The sequence below is a fragment of the Takifugu rubripes genome, chromosome 2 (genome assembly GCF_901000725.2).
Source record: "Takifugu rubripes chromosome 2, fTakRub1.2, whole genome shotgun sequence".
NCBI classification, from domain to species: Eukaryota; Metazoa; Chordata; class Actinopteri; order Tetraodontiformes; family Tetraodontidae; genus Takifugu; species Takifugu rubripes.
This window is the reverse complement of record NC_042286.1, coordinates 1,526,352-1,544,616: the sequence shown is the minus strand read 5'-3', so window position 1 is coordinate 1,544,616 and position 18,265 is coordinate 1,526,352. Positions and strand designations below refer to the sequence as shown.

Below are 18,265 nucleotides of genomic sequence, written 5' to 3'. Positions count from 1 at the left end.
TTGGCTTTATTTCTTTTGGAATATTTTGCTTGGGGCTATGGTTTTGCTTGCTTGTGTGTGTTGTGTTGATATGTATGGTAACATGCAAATAGTGACCACACAGACTGCTGAGATAGGTACAGTAAAGTCCCTGGGTGCATCAGATTTCCACCTTTTACCAGGTATTTGACTAATTCAAGTCAACTGCTTCACTTTCAGCTGGCTTAGTGGTTGTTTGGGTAATATATGATTGGCAAGTTTCTTTACATTGCTTTACTAACAGTATACTTCATAAGAAGGTGTTGGATTTAATATATTTTTATTGTATTGAATTTTTCTTTTTTACTTACTGCACAAAACAAAACATTCACAAGCTTTGATAGCTCTTGGCCTATTTGAGCTATTCTAAACATTTCCTGTACTTTTATTTGTGTTATATTTATTACTTAGTCTATTTTATTTTGCGCAAAATGTTAATGAAAGGAGCAGGGGCTCTCAACACATGCAGTTGTTGCATGATGCTCGCTACACAACCTTGATAGCACTCAAGACAAAATTTGGAACCACGCTGCATTTTAGATGTGATGTGATATGTTACCAGTATTTAAAACCAAACCTGTCACAACAGTATCACATACAGGTTCAGTTTTATGGCAATCTGTCACAAAGCCAAACGGAAAAATACTAAAAGCAAAAAATAATTAAATAAAAAAGGTGAATTTGAAGAAAACTTGAAATTTCTATTAGGCAAATGTATTATATTGGATTAAACTTACATCTACAAATTATTTGTGGCACCCAAATTAATTAAATCAGTCACAAAATTAGCACTAAAGCATCTAAAATGATTATTCTTGATTCTTTCAACACTTATAAATGACGTAAACCTAGCAGCCTTGAGTGTTGTAAATTATTTGAATTTCATTAAATGTCTATCAGGGTATTGCATTTGTGGCACATTTTAGTGTCATGTGTTATGCAGAGATTTTTCAGACCTTAAGCAATGATTTTTGTTGGCAAGTGTGAGATGTTTCTTTCACACTTCTGTATATCCACAGCTGCAAAAAATGACTTCAGTGACATGTAGTAATGAATGTGATGGGATGTGTTGAGTAAAATTCAGAATTTGCAAGGGAAATTATATGATTCACAAAGATCGGCTATGTATAGGTTATTTATTGTAATACATTTATTAAAAGTTTAAAAAAAAACAAAAAAAACAACCTCAAAACAAAGTTGTTTGAGTCTCATTCCTTACTGTGCTTCTGGGTATGATTAACACCCATCCCTCTTGCTCTGCCTTTGGAATCAGACTGTGCCTTTCATCTCTTGATAGTCTTTCTGTTCCTCAGCATAAGCCAAGGCACAGAAAGACAGGAATATGCATGATGTAATGGATTGTGGATAACTATATCAAACTTTGTCCAATTACGTGCTCTGAACACCGATGTATGTAAGGGAAGGAGGATGATGAACAGTTAAAGTTTTTTAGGTGATAATAATGAAGTTCTGTCAGGGCTGGGACCAACGCATCTGTGCCATTCAAATATCTGCAATGATCCAGCAGCACCCCAGGGACATCCATAGGTCATTAATCTAATTGGCTGGTTGCCAATGAGATCTGAGACAATTATGAACTATTTTAATGGTAAATGGTAGTAAAGACTGTGCTCTGTACCCTTAAAATGTGAAAGTGATAACAAAGAACACTCTAACAAGGGGCTGTATTTCTTCTGTCTATGTCTACCACTGATTTCAATATTTCTGTTTTGCATGATTGGTAAGTGTTGACTGTTTTGCTACCTGCACGCAAAAACATATCTTCCATTTCTGTTGCTTATTGGCTTTGTCCTGTTAAACTTAAATGACATCTTTTTACTCACTGCTGCTCCTATAACACAAAAACTAATTTGAAAGGACTAGATATGTTGAAACAATATGGTGGGAAATGTTACCTGCCTCGTCCAACTAGTGTTCATTAAACTGAGGAAGAGGTCATTTAGGTTCACACAGGCTTATTTCTTAATGATGATTATAATGCTAAGCTCCTCACTGACTAATAGAGCTCTTGTCTGATTGGATAGGGGCTCCTAACCTTCACTGTCTTTCACTCCTATCTCCTATATAAAGTTGTGGCTATGTATGAGAATGTTCTTAAGTGTCCTACACCTGGCTGCACGGGACGTGGCCATGTCAATAGCAACAGAAACTCACACAGAAGGTAAGCAATAAACTGTCTATATTTTCTAGCATTGTTGCATCCCTTTGGGTTTTTTGTTAGTGAAATATATATCTTTTTCTTATATTTTTTCCTTTTTGTATATAAGAATTCACAACCTTGTTAAATACAAGATTTATCTGATGTGAAAAAAATAGATAAAGGCAAAAGATGTTGTACCTTGTGGAGATGTTTAGATGCAATTCAGATTATTCATAATAATGGCCAACTGGCATACTGCGACATTAGTGAAAGTTGCAAGCATTTCAAGTATTTGTTGCATACATATGTGAACAAGGGGCAAGTGAGCGTAACAGAAGGCTTTGTTTAATGCAAAAACCAAATCTGCCCAGATTTGGTCAAATTTAGCTACGTTTTGCATGAACAAACATGAAGTTTCCCCAAAACATGAGAAAATATGTTTATTTTTGACATTGCCAAAACATATGTCCATCCATCCTCTACCGCTTATCCGGGGTCGGGTCGCGGGGGCAGCAGCCTAAGAAGAGAAGCCCAGACTTCCCTCTCCCCAGCTACTTCTTCCAGCTCATCCGGAGGGATCCCCAGGCGTTCCCAGACCAGTCGAGAGACATAGTCTCTTGAACGTGTCCTGGGTCTTCCCAGGGGTCTCCTACCGGAGGGACATGCCCTGAATACCTCACCAGGGAGGCGTCCAGGGGGCATCCTAACTAGATGCCCAAGCCACATCATCTGGCTCCTCTCAACACGGAGGAGCAGCGGCTCAACTCTAAGCTCCTCCCGGATAAAAGAGCTTCTCACCCTATCTCTAAATGAGAGCCCAGCCACCCTACGGAGGAAGCTCAGAGTCCGCATTACTGCAGACGCTGCACCGATCCGCCTGTCGATCTCTTGCTCCATTCTTCCCTCACACCCCGAGGTACTTGAACTCCTCCACTTGGGGCAGGATCTCCTCCTTGACCCGGAGAAGGCACTCCACCTTTTTCTGGTTGAGAACCATGGCCTCGGATTTGGGGGTGCTGATTTTCATCCCAACTGCTTCACATGCGGCGGCAAACCGATCCAGTGATAGTTGGAGGTCACGGGCCGATGACGCCAACAGGACCACATCAGCTGCTAAAAGCAGAGACCCAATCCTGAGGTCACCAAACCGGATCCCCTCAACACCATGACTGCACCTAGAAATTCTGTCCTTTATGAACAGAATTGGTGACAAAGCGCAGCCCTGGCGAAGACCAACCCTCACCGGAAACGAGTTCGACTTACTGCCAGCAATGCGGACCAAACTCTGACACCGATTGTACAGGGAGCGGATAGCCCGTATCAGTGGGCCCAACACCCCATACTCTCGAAGGACCCCCCACAGGACCCCCCGAGGGACATGGTCGAATGCCTTCTCCAAGTCCATAAAACACATAAAACTCCCATGCACCCTCGAAGACCCTGCTGAGGGTGTAGAGCTGGTCCACTGTTCCACGCCCAGGACGAAAAAACCACATTGCTCCTCCTGAATCCGAGGTTCGACTATCCGGCGGACCCTCCTCTCCAGTACCACTGAATAGACCTAACCAGGGAGGCTGAGGAGTGTGATCCCCCTATAGTTGGAACACACCCTCCGGTCCCCCTTTTTAAAAAGAGGGACTACCACCACAGTCTGCCAATCCAGCGGCACCGCCCCCGATGTTCACGCGATGTTGCAGAGTCGAGTCAACCACGACAGCCCTACAACATCCAGAGCCTTAAGGAACTCTGGGCGGATCTCATCCACCCCAGGGGCCTTGCCACCGAGGAGTTTTTTGACTACCTCGGCAACTTCAGCCCTGGAGATATGAGAGCCTATCCCCAGGTCCCCAGGCCCTACTTCCTCACTGGAAGGTGTGTTGGTGGGATTGAGGAGGTCCTCGAAGTATTCCTTCCACCGATCCACAACATCCCGAGTTGAGGTCAGCAGCACACCATCAACACTATACACAGCGTTGACAGTGCACTGCTTCCCCTTCCTCAGACGCCGGATGGTGGTCCAGAACCTTTTCTAGGTTCCGAAAGTCATTCTCCATGGCCTCACCAAACTCTTCCCATGCCCTGGTCTTTGCCTCGGCAACAGCCGTAGCTGCACTCCGCTTGGCCTGCCTGTACCTATCTGCTGCCTCAGGAGTCCCACAGGCCAGTAAGGCCCGATAGGACTCCTTCAGCCTGACGTCATCCCTCACCGCTGGTGTCCAGGTTCAGGCATTGCCGCCACGACAGGCACCAACCACCTTGCGGCCACAGCACCGGTCAGCCGCCTCAACAATGGAGGCACGGAACATGGTCCACTCGGACTCAATGTCCCCCGCCTCCCCGGAAGGTGGTCAAAGCTCTCCCGGAGGTGTGAGTTGAAGCTCCTTCCGACAGGAGACTCTGCCAGGCGTTCCCAGCAGACCCTCACAATAAGTTTGGGCCGGCCGGGTCTGTCCGGCATCCTTCCCCACTATTGGAGCCAACTCACCACCAGGTGGTGATCAGTTGACAGCTCCGCCCCTCTCTTCACCCGAGTGTCCAGAACATACGGCCGCAAATCCGATGACACAACCACAAAGTCGATCATCGATCTGCGGCCTAAGGCGTCCTGGTGCCAAGTGCACATGTGGACACCTTTATGCCTGAAGAAGGTGTTTGTTATGGACGATCTGAGATGAGCACAGAAGTCCAATAACAAAACACCACTTGGGTTCAGATCAGGGGGGGCGTTCTTCCCAATCACACCTCCCCAGGTCACACTGTCATTGCCAACGTGAGCATTGAAGTCACCCAGGAGGACGAGGGAGCCTCCAAGAGGAGCAATCTCCAGCCCTCCCTCTAAGGACTCCAAAAAGGGTGGATACGCTGAACTGCTGTTTGGGCCATAGGCACAAACAACAGTCAGGATCCGCCCCGCCCCACCCGAAGGCGAAGGGAGGCTACCCTCTCATCCACCGGGGTAACCTTCCATGTCCCTAGAGCCAGTTTATGCAGCCAGGGATCAGACCGCCAAGGTCCCTGCCTTCAGCCGCTACCCAACACACAATGCACCTGACCCCCTTGGCCCCTCCTGCAGGTGGTGAGCCCACGGGAAGGGGGTCCCATGTTGCCTCTTCGGGCTGTGCCCGGCCAGACTCCATGGGCAGAGGTCCGGCCACCAGGCGCTCGCCAACGTGCCCCGCCCCCAGGCCTTGCTCCAGGAGGGGGCCCCGGTGACCCGCATCTGGTCAAGGGAAACTTAGAACCATTATCATCGCAAAAGTATTTGCAAATATGCACGGAGCTGCTGGGATCATTGGGACACGCAAACCCCTCCACCACGATAAGGTAGCCAAGGAGGGGCAAAACATATGTTTGGCTCAAAAACAACACTTGTCTCTTGTCTTTTCGTGAATTATGTACAGTTCCAAATATAATTTACTTTTGGCACAAAACTTTCAGGCTTCTTTTAGAAAGCTGAGGATAGTTAGAGCCCTGACCTCAATTCAACTTAGCATCTGTGGGACATCTCCTTTCCTGTCAGTTCCTTGCAATATGACTGATTTGGAGGGAGAGCATTTTTATAGTACAGTGGGCAAGTAAAGGTGAGCCATTAAATTAGACCCCTATCCAGACAGGCCAATTGCTGTAATTGAATCAAAACATGCTTTAAAATGTATCAGTTTAAGCACTGACATAATTATAACTGCTTGTTGTATGTATTACTGTTTTTCAACATAACTGTTCACATTATAGGTCACATCTGTAAAGGATTCTGATTTTAATTATCTTGGCTTTGTTTTTGTTTTGTTTTTTTACATCATAAAAATCTAGTTTCTTAAATTAGGGTCTGAAGACTATTAACACCCACTGTGTTCTCCAACCATTTTTTTTACCCAATGGCTGTGTTAGGATTTTCCTTCAGCATTTGCTATTGTCCTTCTTACTACCGACATAAAATAAAATTTGTCAGAATGATTTTATTTCCGTTTTGGCACAATTTCTGACACAATAACAAATGAGGCAGTTCACTAATATTAGAATTACATACATTACATTAATATCTAGAATTACAAATAAACAATGGGCCGTGGTAGCTGTGGGGATGGGGCTGAGAAGCAGAGTGTCTGAAACATGGAAGGCATTCTGCTAGTAAGGGAAGGTAGGAGAAGACTTTCAGAGTAATGCTGAGATGCCCTTGAGCAAGGTACCGAATCCTCAATTGCTCACATGGGACCTTGTGATGAACTGGCGTCTCATGCACGAAACATAAACAAAACATATAACTTTATAACTTTGCTTAATTAAATATGTTAAAAAGCATAACGATTTTCTTGCTTGGACAAGTATTTTATGTCACATTATGTAATCTGTACAAAGATATAGTTTGGGAATGTGTCTTGAGTTTTTATATTTCAATTACCAGTAAGTGAAGTATGTTATCAAGAGGAATACTTGATTGAAGGATTGCTGGTTGAGGCGGCGGAATATAGACTATGGAATATGCAGAGAGAAATCTGAGTTCATCCCAGATCTTGTTAACAGGATCTGGGATGAACTATTGGTCTCTGATCAGAGCCACACCTTTCAACTTAAGTGCATGGGTGCCATTCTTAAACCCCGCTACCTAGGTTCCAGACGTCATTTATTGTAACAGCAACAACTACACAGACTTTATCATGTCTCACTCATGGCACATGATAATGAAAATCTGTACTTGTGATAAATTATTATTGTTACCATACACAGCAAAAGCATATCCAGCTTTAAGAAAATAGCCAAACTATAAATAGTGAGGTGACAATGTCACTGTAAACAAGCTGACACTAGCCACAGTTGCTATGCTGATGACATGACTTATTTGTATTGGTGTGTACGTTTTGAAGTTTGTTTGCTAGTGCATAGGAAATTATTGATACCTCGTCAGTTATGGTTTCTGTCTCTGATTGATTGTTTATGTTCAAATGTGGTGGTTTCTTATAAATCAAATAAGAGCCTTAAAACAGGTCCAGAGAGGGTTTTTTTCACAGATTGTTTCACTCATGTACTAATATCAGGTCATAGTGAGAGTTTTAACAAATATGCCAAAGAGTGTTTTAGAAATTACAAACTCCACCTCAAGAAGAATATGGTGTTCTCGATTAATTCTACTTAAATAACACTCAAAGATTCATGACATAAACAATTTAAAGTGTAGAATTTTTTTACAATTGAATTTATTAATCACTTATTATTTGACTAATTAAATTACAGAGATTCACACCCTCTTCCTCAAAAAGAATTCACCAGTTAATGGCATCACCAGGTTCAGTTTTTAAGGAAGAGATTTTTAACAGCATGGCACTTTTGTTGTCAGACTGAATGAGGTGACAGTAAAGGAGGAATGTCTCCAAACTTTCATTAATTTAAGAATAGGAGCGGATTGAGAGCAGGCCTGGTATCAGCAGAATGCCTCCATATTGTTGCTAAGTTAACATCTACAGAGCAAACATCTGCCCATACATTGAAATGCTGCATAAATTGTTATGCTGATATCAACATGTAAATATGTCCACACACTTTACAATCTGCTCGTCTGCTCACTGTCAAGCATATGTTTACACTGTGGCCTTGCACTGGACAGTTAACGTACTAGGTGGACACGAATGGAAATGGACTTTGGTCAGTTTTTTGCTAAGAGGAAGTTTGTAAGCACTAAATTCTGTTATTGTATGTATGTCTATGTTTGTTGGAGAGTGTGCACATCAGTTTTCATCATCAATTCATCCAACAATTTACAGTTACTCTACCGAAGAGTAAATCAATATTAAAAACAAACAAACCTGAAAACACATTGAGCTTATACAAATATAACTTAAAAAAAAGGAATTCATTGAAATTGACTTGCTGATAGATGATGTAGCATTTCTTTTCAGAATAGCGGAAAAACACTCTAAATATTGCATATAACCTCATTACAACTGAAAACCGTACAGTAAGCAACAAATGTGTATATTGTAAATATTGTGATGGCAACCTGACAAAAAAATGTGGTATACAATATACTACCTACCACAACAAGACTACTGCAGTGTAAAAACATTACAACGCCTTCTAAAATTTAGATATAAATCAAACTGAATGGATTATCTGTTGATTAAGCTTCTACCAATAAATACACAGAAACCCGATTAACAGTGGTGACCCCATTATCTACACACTTCATACCTTTTGGTCTTCAAACAATCCCAGATAAAGAATATCCCATGCTCACCAGAGTTTAGGTCAATTACAATTCTTAAAAATAGATTCACATGACTCTTTCTTAGCTTAATGACCTCCGTGATGTCTTATATTCTTATTATTACATCTTGGGAAGATTAGATTTTTAATGGAATCTAGTGTCTTTGTTTCAGGCTAATTTCTTTTTGTAGAAAAACCTGGATGTGCCTAATATACACACTTAAAACAGTCTTGTTGTATATCTTAAGCATGTAAATCCTAGGATGTTAAACCTACTATGAAGTCACAGGGCTCGCTGGAGCAGTTTGTCCTAAAATGCTGTTGACTGTCCTTGATCCAAATCAAATCCTGTCATTTCAGTCTGTCAGGATGTCCTATCGCTGCAGCTGAGAAACTAGCCAAAACAAAGGAGAAACACCAGACCTGCGATGGCACCAAATCGAACCAGGGTTCTGACGGGGTTTTAAGGTACTACTCCTTCAAATTGCATTTATAACAAATGAGGATATCTATTATATGGCTGTTTTAAGATTCTAAATAGTAAACTTTCACAAGTCCCCAGAAGCACTGACTGTACTGTCACATTTTTTGGAGATGTTAGAGTGATTCCCCACTTTATCTTTTATGTTTTTATGTCACCTGAAAATACTAAGGGAAGAAACAGCCTGCCAGTTCCTGCAGTCAACATCAGATAGTTTTATTTTATATTAACACTTTTGGCATTATTGAGGATATTAACAAAAAATTCTACTACAACACATATTATGTTCAATGTTTTTCTCCTCACCATATATATATTTTTTGGCATGAAAACATACCAAGTTATTTAAGTACGAAAACTGTATCCACTATTACAGCAGTCACTGGCTAAGAGGAGAAAAAGAAAACCTCAACAAATGGTTCGATTAAAGGCCAGGCCAGTGTTCTAGTGAATTTTGCTACCTTTTCAAATTTTGCTAAATCAAAATTTTAGGGGGGCATCTTTTGTTGAACAGCATCCCTCCAAATAATGCTCCCAGTACTTATTGCATTCAAATGAAATCAATATTTACCTCACTTCCCCTGTGTTATTAATACCAACATGTTTTGATGTGTTTTAATCAATATTTTAGGGGTTGCATAAATAATGCTCCCAGCAAAAGTGTACAGTCATTTATTTAACTATCTGATCTTTATATTCTAGAGTAAAGCCAATATGCAGCATTATGTATATATAAGCCCTTATCTTATGTGTTTAATAAACATTTCAAACCTATGGAACAAACTATATGGCTGTTTTCATGAAATATTGTCTGAGGTATTGCGCATGCGCATAACCACAAGTTAGCAAAATTCGACAGAACACAGGTATTTCAACCTACATTCGACCATTCATTTGTCCATTAATAAAGAAACAAAATTAGCTTTCCTCTCCTTCCCATGGGCAAAATTTTGTGCCTTGGGCTTTCCACCCCCTTATCATTTATTTTCCAGGCCTATGTGGTTTTTAAACAAGTGGACTATCCAAAGTATGATTACAAGAACAATGTTTCCACCAGCACACCCCGCTCCAACCTGGCCAAAGAGCTAGAGAAATACTCCAAGACCAACTTTGACTACTGCGCTTTTGATGGCAGCACCAACCACCAAGCATATGGAAAACGTGCAATTGCGCCTAAAGTTGATGGACAGCGGGACACCTCACCCAAAGGCTATAATGGTACAAGTATTCTTTCTTTATTTTGCAGCACTTTAAGATTTTTTTTTGCTAAAATATAAAGTGCATAACAAATAAAATGTATTATCATTATAAGTAATTCACACAAAAAAGATTTTTAGAACGTGAAATTGCTGTCAAAGTATTATGAACAGATGGTTGTGAGCTGTATCATAGAGCAAATGAATAAGTTGTGACATTTCACATCACATTTGAGAAGACCTGTCTATAGCCATGTAGCTCACACAGCTGCATTCTTGTGAGAAAGAATAATTTTTGCATGGAACATTTCTTTGTCTGGCCCTGATAATGCTGTAAATTTGTACAAATGCAAATAATCTTAATTTTTGGTATTTTTAGTCAAAGCAGCAGCCAGAAATGTAAAAGATTACATTTGGTAGGAATCAAGAACGTCACTCAAAACTTTTGTAATTTTAGTTGGTGTTTTTATATATCCAAGGTAGTTTTCTCTGTCAACTGGACTGTGTTTCTTCTCTTTGAAGATGTTTCGCCTTCTATCCAGAAGGCTTCTTTAGTTCTGAACTTGCTGGGGACAGAGCTTGAAAATATAGCCCCTGTGGACCATTGGCATGTTAATGATCTGAGTGGTCGCCTGAGAATCGTTGGCTGGGTCCTTGGTAGGGTCGTTCACCTAGTTTCGGTTGAGGTGTCTCCCCTTTGTCTGCTGGCTTACTTGGTGGTGAGTCACCAAGTCTCCTGGAATGGTGTGAATGTTTGGTTTGTTGTTGGAAGGAGTGGAGAACTGCATTGTACGCGGGTGATAGGAAGTGCCCCCGCCCTCCACCTCTGTTTAAGGATGGTTTTTCCAATTTGACATGGATAGCTTCCTTGACACCCCTCTCAAACCAGCGGTCTTCTCTGGCCAGTACTACTTGGCTGTCCTCGAAGGAGAGCCCACTCTCCTTTAGGTGTAGGTGGACTGCTGAGTCCTGACCTGAAGAGGTGGCACATCTGTGTTGTGCCATTGTTATGTGGAGAGGTTGTTTGGTTTTCCCAATGTACAGTTCCTTGCATTATTCCTAGCACTGTACAGCATAAACAACATTACATTGTTTGTGTCTTGGTGTCTTGTCCTTCCGGTGTACCAGTCTCTGTCTGAGAGTGTTGCTTGGTTTGAACTGAACCGGTATGTTGTGTTTCTGGAGGATCCTCCTAAACTTCTCAGAGACCCCAGACAGATAGGGGATCGAAACACTGTGGCGTTTGTTTCTCTCCTACTCTTCTTTGCTAGGATCGCGTTTTCTTGAGGTCTTTATATAGTTTAGTAATGGTGAAATACAAGTCTATGTAGACATAGTACTGAAAGCATTTATACCGTTTGATTAAGCTAATAATGTGAGTCTAATTTTACTTATAGGCTTCAAAATTGACCCACTGCCCAATCATTTGGGCGAAATTAATTTCGCAAGTTTTTTTGCTTACTTTTAAATTAATGTTTGCAACTGTCTTTCCTTTTTTAAATAAGTTTACTTCACTATCAGTTGTTTACCCATTCTACTACATTTTACAGCAAAGCGTTACTGCAAGAACTCCAGTTCAGCCAGCAGTACCACCAGCACTTATGCTCCCAGTAGCAGCAGCAGCAGCAGCAGTCTGAGCTGTGGAGGAGGAAGGGGTACCGGAGGAGGCAGAGGGGGTGGGAGCAGCAGTGCAAGCAGCACCTGCAGCAAGAGCAGCTTTGACTACAGTCATGATATGGAGGCTGCCCACATGGCAGCCACAGCCATCCTGAACCTGTCTACACGCTGCCGAGAAATGCCACAAAGTTTGGGAGGGAAGCCGCAGGACCTCTGCTCTCAGGTAGGATGGAGGATCAACTCACTGTGGATCACCCACAACAGTTAGATAAATTGTGTGAATATTTTCTAGAAAAACATTGTTTTGCTTGAGCAGTTCTTGTTTTAATAATGAAAGTAAGTTCTAGCCATTATTTGATGTTGTCTAATCACTGTACCTGAGGAAAAAATAATACACTGACAGATAATCTGCTTGCATCTGTCTTTGCACTATGGCAGTAAATATTGTCACAAATATACACTGCTCAAAAAAATTAGAGGAACACTTCAAAAACATATCAGATCTTTACGGTGGAAAATGATCTTGAATATCTTTCCTGATAAAAAGCTGGTGATGTATTAGTAACAAAATGATGCCACATAATTTGATAGAAATGAAAATGATCACCCTATAGGAGAATTCAAAGACACCCCAAAAATGAAAGTGAAAAAATGATGCAGCAGACTGGTCCATTTTGCCAAAATGTCATTGTAGCAACTCAGAATGATTCTCAGTAGTTTGTGTGGCCCCCACGTGCTTGTACACATGCCTGACAACATCGGGGCATGCTCCTAATGAGATGACAAATGGTGTCCTGGGGGATCTCCTCCCAGATTTGGACCAGGGCATCACTGAGCTCCTGGACAGTCTGAGGATCAACCTGGCGGCGCCGGATGGACCTAAACATAATGTCCCAGAGGTATTCTATTGGGTTTAGGTCAGTTGAACGTGGGGGCCAGTCAATGATATCAATTCCTTCATCCTCCAGGAACTGCCTGCATATTCTAGCCACATGAGGTCGGGCATTGTCGTGGACCAGGAGGAACCCAGGTCCCACTGCACCAGCGTAGGTTCTGACAATGAGTCTAAGGATTTCATCCGGAATAGCAGTCAGGGTGCCATTATCTAACCCAGGGGTGGGCAAGTATAGTCCTCGAGGGCCGTATCCAAGCCAGACTTTCTGTAAAACAGGTAAATACTTTCACTTGGGGTTCCATTTACCTTGGTGAAAGCGGTTTCTCCCTGGTGGGATGCAAAACCTGGCTGGATTCCAGCCTTCATGGATTGGACTTGCCCATCAGAGGAGGTCAAATCCATTCCTCCAGGCAGGAAATGCTTTCACCAAGGGAAATTAAACCCCAGGTGAAAGTATTTACCTATAGGACAGAAAGTGGATATGGCCCTCGATGCCCACCCTTGATCTAACCTGTAGAGGTCTGTGCGTCCTTCGCGGCATATGCCTCCCCAGACCATCACTGACCCACCACCAAACCAGTCATGCTGAATGATGTTGCAGGCAGCATAATGTTCTCCACGGCATCTCCAGACCCTTTCACGTCTGTCGCATTTGCTCAGGTTGAACCTGCTCTCATCGGTGAAGAGCACAGGGCGCCAGTGGCGTAGTTGCCAATTCTGGTGGTCTATGGCAAATGCCAATCGATCTCTATGGTGCCGCTCAGTGAGCACAGGGCCCACTACAGGACGTCAGGCCCTCAGGCCACCCCCATGGAGCCTGTTTCTGATTGTTTGATCAGAAACACTCACACCAGTGGCCTGCTGGAGGTCATTTTGTAGGGCTCTGGCAGTGCTCATCCTGTTCCTCCTTGCATAAAGGAGTAAATACCTATCCTGCAGAGGGTTTAAGGACCTTCTACGGCCCTGTCCATCTCTCCTGGAGTAACTACCTGTCTCCTGGAATCTCCTCCATGCTCTTGAGACTGTGCTGGGAGACACAGCAAACCTTCTTGCAACGGCACATCAATATGTGCCATCCTGAAGAAGTTGTGCAACCGCTGTAGTGTCCAGGTACAGCACCATGCTATCAACAGAGATGTTGATCCAAGCCAAACTACAGCAATAGAAAGTCAGTCAGTAAAAAATCAGCCAAAAGAAATGGGAGGGAAAAAAGTATCAGTGGCTTCAACCTGGAAAGCCATTCCTGTTTTGGGGGCCGTCTTTTTGCTGCCCCTCTGATGCACCTGTGGTTTATTTAATTAACAACAAAGCACCAGAAACTGATTAACAACCCCCTCTGCTACTTAACTGACCAGATCAATATCCCAGAAGCTTGACTGATAGGTTGCTATACTCTGATTAAAAAGTGTTCCTCTAATTTTTTTGAGCAGTATATATATCTTACAGAGCAGACTACACATATATTCTTTACAAGACCTGGGAATTTGACTTGGTTTTGGGGCTAAACACAATCTTTTTTCTTTTTTTTAAACCTTCTGCAGATCAGGTAAGAGCAAGACAAAGCTTTGTTTTGACAAATTGTGAGGTGTCAGGTGCCAGCATGGTGGCAAACCATGAACCCGGTGGTGGACACTGAAAGTTAGGTATGCCATCAAGCTGAAGAAGGAGTTCTATTGGGCCCTGTTGGCCCATAGAACTCCCCATAATAGTAGACTTTTACCAGCAGGTGAAGCAGACTGCAGCACGGGCTGCACAGCAGGCAAAAAGTTGATGCTCTGAGGAGTTCAGGGAAGCCATGGGGAATGACTAGTGGTTAAACCGTCCGATGCCTTAGGAGGGCGAAGCAGTGCTCTGCCAACACTCTTCATAGTGTGGGTAGGGACCTTCTGAGCTCGAGTGGGGATATTGTTGCACGGCGGAAGGAATATTTCTCTCCTCAATTCCATTGTCACAACTTTCACTGAGGAAGTAGAGGCTGGGGACCCTGAGAATGACTCTGCCATCACCCAAGTCATAGTCAAAGTGGTAGTTAGTAAGTTCCTCCCTGGCGGGGCATTGGGGGGATGAGATTTGCCTTGAGTACCTCAAATCTTTGGATGTTGGTGGGCAGTCCTGGCTGGCATGGCTCTGCAATCGTGTGGTAGTTGAGAACATTGCTGCCGGTGTGGCAGATTGGGGTGGTGATACTTCAGCCTCCCTGGAAAGGTCTATGCCAGGGTATTGCAGATGAAAATTCAGCCGATAGTGAAACCCTGGCTTCAGGAGGAACAATGTGGTTTTCGTCCCAGCCATGGTATACTAAACCAGGTCGATACCCTCCGTGGGTTGCTGGAGAGTTCATGGGAGTTTGCAGAACATGTGTTTTGTTGATCTGAAAATGGTATTCAACCGTGTCCCTCGGGCTATTCCGTGGGCAGTACTCCATGAGTACAGGGTCCGTTCGGTCTCTGTACCACCACAGCAGGAGCTTGGTTCGCATCTCCGGCAGTGAGTCAGACCTGGTTCCTGTGCATGTTGGACTTCCGCAGGGATGTTCTTTGTCACCGGTTCTGTTCATAATCTTTACTGACAGAATATCTAGGTGTAGCCAGGGGCCAGAGGGAGTCTGGTTTGGGAACCACGGGATTTCATCCTTGATTTTTGCAGATAATGTTGTCCTGTTGGCCTCCTCAATCCAGGACATCCAGCATGTACTGGGGCAGTTTGCTGCTGAGTGCAAACCAGCTGGGATAAAAATTAACTCCTCCAAATCCAAGGCCATGATTCTCCACCAGAAAAGGTTGGTTTCCCTCTCCAGGTTGGTGAAGTCCTGCCTCAGGTGGAGGAGTTCAGGTTTCTCAGGGTTTTGTTCAGGAGCGAGGGAAGGATGGAGCGTGAGACTGACAGGCGGATCTGTGCAGCTTCTGCAGTTATCTGGCGAAGCTCCTGATTTACCGGTCAGTCTATGCCCCAACTCTCACCTATGGTCATGAAATTTGGGTAATGACCAAAAGGACTGATTGTGGATACAAGTGACAGAAATGATTTCCTCTGCAGAGGGCGCACCCTTAGGGTGAGAGGCTCAGTCAATTGGGAGGAGCTTGGAGTAGTGCCGCTGCTCCATCGTGTTGAAAAGAGTCAGCTGTGGTGGCTGATAATATCATATCATGCTTGATATAATGTGGTATTTTTTTAACTTTGAATATGCAAGTGAAAAAGACAATGAAATAAATCTGAGATGGATAATAACTAAGAACAGACAAATAATTCCATATGTTATATACATGTTCAAAAAGGAGTAAAAACTAAGTACTTATATGATCATGTCAATAGTAGAACAATCTGTACAATCTGGGACCCCCTGTGTCATCAGATCCTTGAACTGGGTCAGGAAAAACATTAAAAAACTTTTAGGGAAAAGAAAAAATTTGAAGGATAACCACAGATGTGGATTCCCTCTCCCCGGGATCAACAGACGTGCAGTATATGCCACCTACACAAGAGAATGTTAACGTTAACTTCAGCAACATGTCAACATTTGTAAAAATCATATTGCTAGTGATGGTTACAGTGATGATAAGGCACATGCTATGCACAAAAACAATAAAACAACAACAGTGGTAATTGAATTCCACAAACAGATGACTGGTAAATGATGAATGTTCTGACTTACACCCTGTACTTACTTCTTATACTTGTGTTTGAAGTGATACATGTTTGGACATTGTTTACGCGCTTCAGACCATTTCAGAGTTTTACCTCAGCAACTGAAATAGAAAACCGTTTCTTAGTTGTGCAGATTTTTTGGTGATTTAAAATTTGATTTTCCTCTTAAACTGTATCTTCCCTTTTGTTCCTAAAACATTTTCTGAATATTCCATAGTCTTAGGTTGTTTCTTGCTTGGTATGTAAATATCACGAAGCTTAAGTAGATTAAATTTCAGCAATAATAGATTGGAGTGTGCTCGAAGGGCACTGTTGTGAATTGTTTTGATGGCTCATTTCTGTAGAATGAACAATGGTTGTAATGAATTAATGCATGGGTTACTCAATACATCAATGCAAAAGATTAAATATGGTAGTATTGGTGAACAGTATAGGATGTGGACTGATCTGTAATTTACAAAGTGTTTTGTTTTGATATGACAAAAAAAAACCTTTGGACAGTTTGGCATGATTATGACTAACATGAGATTTCCAGCAAATTTTATCATCAAATTTTCCCAAGGAATTAAACTTTATGAATCTGTTCAATGTTAACACAATGTTCAATGTTAACAGGATATTTTTAAAAAATTTGCCCATTTTAAGTGCAAGATTGTAGATATCAAACCAAGATTTCATTTTACTTATTTCTGATGTGAATTTTTATTTTATTTTTTCAAAAAGCTGCTATAAATTCTCACCAAACCATTTTGGGATAAGACCTTACCCTCGAAGAGCACCACACACAGTATGCAGTAAGGATGGGCGGATCGATCCCGTGGTATCGATATATCGATACTCACAAGCTACTCATTTGGTATCGATTTTCTTTTATAAATATCAATACTAACTAAAAAAAAATTGGGGGTGTATGCATCACTTTCCGCCGTTTTAGATTAGTTACTTAAATTAATATGTGCCGGGACACCCCTATACCTGGCGGCGTATTGAGCTGGCCCATGTCACGTGACAGGAGATAGCGAATGAGCATCAACGTGCAACATAGCCCGCCGAGCCGACACAGTCAGCAAAAGGCAGAGCCGGAGGAAATATTTAGCCAGAGACGCAATTGTCTTAAAGCAGAAAATGTGAATATGATACTTTTTCTGAACAGCAATCTGAGACTTAAGTAAAGTGTGATGACATACCTCAAGTGCACGAAAGGTGGGATGGTGTCAGACATTGTTCTAGTTAATTTTCTCAATCAATCAATCAATCAATCAATCAATCTTTATTTATATAGCGTCTTATACAATCAAAATTGTTTCAAGGCGCTTTCCAGAAGCGCCTTGTCTCATGGAACAACTATCTTATGCAGGTTTAAAGGATAAGGAAATCCTAGTAATTAATTGACCATAATAAATTGTATATAAATGGTCTGTATTTGTCTTAAATGTAATAATATTTTGACCGACAAAAATTGCCAGAAAGAAATGAAAGGTATCGATATCGATGAAAATACAAGAAAAAGTATCGGTATCGTATCGAATCCCAAAAGTGTGGTATCGCCCATCCTTAGTATGCAGACAACCTGGTTTATTGATTGAGATTTTGTGGTTGAAGTGTCAAATGCTTTTTTTGAGGTATATGAACAATCCTACTGGATATTTCCTGTTATCTGTGGCATTTCAGAATTGCTCAATTAGTTCTGTCAGTAAGAGAGCAAGTTGACAAGTTAGTGCTGAATCTGTACTGGCTGTCAGAGAGCAGTATGGACTTTTTAGGAAATTTTCTAATCTGTTACTAAGCAGTTTTTCTCAGATTTTTGAGATTTGTGGGTCAAGAGAAGTGAGTCTGTAGTTTGTGAAGTTGTGTGTCTCTCCAGTTTTCCAGAACAGTATGACTTTTGCCATTTTTATGCTGTTAGGAATTTGGCCAGTCTAAAAAGACAGATTGGAAATGTAAATTAAAGGTTTGGATATCTAACTTATTACTGTTTTGATAATTTTAGTATTAATTTTAGTATTTTACAGCAATGTATGTAAATTCAACCAGCTTGACATACATTGAATTAG

General features: G+C 42.0%; 1 protein-coding gene across 1 annotated transcript in view; it reads left to right on the top strand.

The window, feature by feature from the left end:
- Positions 1–18,265, top strand: part of myt1lb (myelin transcription factor 1-like, b) — a 111,972-nt gene that overhangs the window by 71,189 nt on the left and 22,518 nt on the right. Inside the window, 5 exon segments of the mRNA XM_029832549.1 lie at positions 2,110–2,200; positions 8,738–8,845; positions 9,851–9,861; positions 9,864–10,076; positions 11,605–11,894. Coding sequence (XP_029688409.1) covers positions 2,110–2,200; positions 8,738–8,845; positions 9,851–9,861; positions 9,864–10,076; positions 11,605–11,894 — 713 coding nt within the window.